This window comes from Tupaia chinensis, unplaced genomic scaffold, assembly GCF_000334495.1.
Source record: "Tupaia chinensis unplaced genomic scaffold, TupChi_1.0 Scaffold000602_1, whole genome shotgun sequence".
Classification (NCBI taxonomy): Eukaryota; Metazoa; Chordata; class Mammalia; order Scandentia; family Tupaiidae; genus Tupaia; species Tupaia belangeri.
The window spans coordinates 1,468,652-1,471,816 of NW_006160120.1; the positions used below are offsets into that span (position 1 = coordinate 1,468,652).

General features: G+C 51.7%; 1 protein-coding gene across 1 annotated transcript in view; it reads right to left on the minus strand.

The window, feature by feature from the left end:
* Positions 1 to 2,317, minus strand: part of ZMYND8 (zinc finger MYND-type containing 8) — a 133,154-nt gene extending 130,837 nt beyond the window's left edge. Inside the window, 1 exon segment of the mRNA XM_006158554.3 lies at positions 1,636 to 2,317. Within this exon segment, the coding sequence (XP_006158616.1) occupies positions 1,636 to 1,649 (14 nt within the window). The 5' untranslated portion in view covers positions 1,650 to 2,317.
* Positions 2,318 to 3,165: the final 848 nt, after the last annotated feature.

The following is a 3,165-nucleotide window of genomic DNA, read 5'->3' on the forward strand; positions in this document are numbered from 1 at the left end:
CTGCCCCCCCCGCCCCCCCCCCCCACCCCGCCCCAACCCCCACCACCAGCAGCTCCTGCCCCACTAATGTTTAGGAGGCTCTGTACCTCTAAGAACAAGCAGTTTCTTTTACATTCCACAAGCTGATCCAGAGTTCTCATATCCAAACAAACCCAATTAAAGGTCTACTAGAGTCAAGTCACAATGAACTGAACATTTCTGTCCTGGCTGAGGGTAAACAGGAAGTGCAATCTTCAATCCTAGCTGCAGGTTATCAGGAAAAACCGTGGATTCAAACAGTCACCTAAAACCAAGACACTCTTAAAAAGCCCTTATTTTGTTCCTGCTAATGAAGCCCCCATCTGCTGTAGCCAAGACCCCCTATTACAAACAGACCCCAAATGTTCATAAAACTGTTTATACATGGTCACAGAGGCAACAATTGCTTTACTTACCCAACCAATGTTCAAGCAACTGTCTCATTTTTCCACAGTTAGGAAGAGAGAACAGGCTGGCAGGTTAGGGACTTGATCAAAAAGGAAATTTTTTTAAGCAGTTATCTGGTATTATTAAGCACACACACAGCAACAACACAACCCAACAACTATGGACTGCTGTCATGAGCCACGAACATGATTTTATTTCCTCTGCACTCTCACCCAGAAGGACAGAGGATGATATAACATAAAAATAAGAAATAAAAAAAAGGAAAGGAGAAATGAAAACAGGGATAAAAGATACATTAGTCCATTGAAAATCATGCAAGAGTAGAAAGCTAAAGGATTCAGAGTTCTCACAGATTTTTTTTTTTTTTTTTTTTTTGCAGGATGTTTTTCCAGATCCCTCTCCCCCTCACCCCCTAATCCCCATCCCTACTTCAAAAACTTCCTCCCAAGCCTAGAAAACACTTTGAGAAACATTTGCTGGCTGTAGGCTGGCTTGCAGAACACTCTGTCTCCACCTAAGTCAGGAAAAAAGGCTGAACAATGTCCTTTCTGGTGCAGAAGCTCTGTAGGAAGAAAAAAGACCATGAACAGATACCACCTCCCACCTAGGCCCAAGAGCTAGACTCCCTCCCTAGCATGCTCTGCTGAGGCTGGTTCTTTCTCCAACGCAGGTCCTCTCTTGTCAGAACTTCGTCCAGCCTTCCCAGAACCTCTCTGGAGAGGCAAACTTGCCTGCCTCGCTGGCTGCCCTGAGCCCTGCTTGGAGAGGAGCCTGCATGCTTACCTTCCATTTTCTTCCCCAGCAGGCATGTGACCAGAGAAGACAATAGTGCAGGGGGAACTGCTCTGCGAGAGAGACAGAGAGAGAAAGAGGGAGGGAAGGGGGGGAAAAAGAATAAAAAGGGGGGAAAAAGAGCTGCTTTTTTGGCATACCAGGATCTAGCTTCAAATTCTTCCAGAAACACCATGCCCTGGTGGAAGAAAAGGTGTGCCAGGCCCTTGCCAGTTTGCAAAACCGAGCTCAGGCTCATGGCTACTGAGCCATGTGACCCAAGAAAGCACAAAAATTCTCTCTAAACAGTTCCAAGTTAACATAAGTGCTCTGGGGGTGAGTGTGGCACAGCCAGCCACGGAGAAATCACACTGCTCACCCACAATTCGGATGTCTCAGAGGGAGGGGGAAAAAAGATGGTTAAAAAGTCGAGCTTACCTCTGTGGATGCATTGTTAACACTGTGTAATGTCAATACTTATAAAACATGGAGGACAGGCTCCTAGTTCTCACAGAAAAAGGGTTTGGCACTTCGGCTGATGATCTGGCCGCCTAATAAAAGCTCATCCCCGATTGGCTGCCCTGGCAAATCGGAGTGTAAAGCCGGCCTGGATTGGCTGAAACACTTCCTCTGCGATTATCTTTGTGAGGCTCGGGTGAGCCAGAGCCACCCTGTGCATAGAAAAGACCGGCTAAGCTAGGCCTTTTGCAGCAAGAAAAACTTGGGAGAGGGGCCCCCGCACGCACTTCTCCCACACCCTGGCGAGGTTTCCCCGCACGGGCAAACCAGTGCAGCCAGCCCGACCTGCTCCAGCACAGCCTGAAGCCCGGGGGCCGCTGGGAACAGAGTTTTTGGGGTGGCTCAAAGGGCTCACTCTCGCCTGCCCCCACAGAAAAGGCCCGTTTCTTTAAAGAGGAAGGACGACCCGTTTCTGGAACAACCCAGCCAGAGTCGTCCTCCCAGGGCAAGTTAAGCCGAGAGGTGGGGCGCCCCAGAAAAATCCCAGCCAAGGGGGGCCACAAAAAGGGCTCGAGCAGGCCTTGGAGGAGCTGAGGATAAGTGAGCAGCACAGGCCAGCCCCAGGAATCGGGAAAAGCAGCCCTGGCCTCTCGGAGCAAAGAAGAGCGCGGCTGCAGAGGGAGGAGGGGACCAGTGGTCAAGTTTGCATAGTCATTGTCCAAAGGCCTCCTGCAGAAGCAGGCCAGGGAGCCATTTGCCTCTTGCCCCCCTTGGTCAGTCCTCAAAGGAAAACCCAAAGGGGTTCCTGCCTCCCTGCCAAGATGCCAAGGGGGCCCCTCTCCCTCCTTACCCTAAGAAAAGCCAAATGCGCTCCTAGCAGGCCACATGCCTGGGTCTACAAACTTCCCTTCCCCTGCCGGCCCCTCCCCCACGCCGAGGCCTGCTCAACCTGTCAGTTAAACAAAAATCTGACTTCCGTATTAGTCTGCCATGCCTGCAGCTTCCTGCCTGTTAACCCTCCCTCGGACTCCGGGCCTGTCTGGGAAAAACTAGGCCCTAAGATCGCAGAAAAGGCCTGTGGAAAAATACCAGCTGCAGCTCTCCCGGCAGATGCAGAAAGAGAGAGAGCGAGCGCTGTCTCTGCCTTCGCTTCCCAAGGAGGCGTGTACCTTCTGAATCCAGGGCACAGGCAGTGCTCTGGGGCTGAGAAGCCATTGAAACCCGGAGGGAGACGGAAAGATGGCAAGCTCAGTGAGGAAACAAGAGCCCCTGTTATTAGCCAGGTCTGCAGTGCCCCGAGGTCAGCCCTTCCTGCCACAGTCGGCCCTGCGTGTGTGTGTTCTTGGGGAACTGGGCCCTGCTCGTGGGCACACGAAATCCCATGAGCTCCATAAGGATTCTTGCTTCGATTTATTTCCACAGAGATGGCTTCTTGTCCCCGAAGGCAGATGGAACAGCTATTTCACACACAGCCTTACACTTGGCAGTCCCCCGGCCCCCATCTCTGGC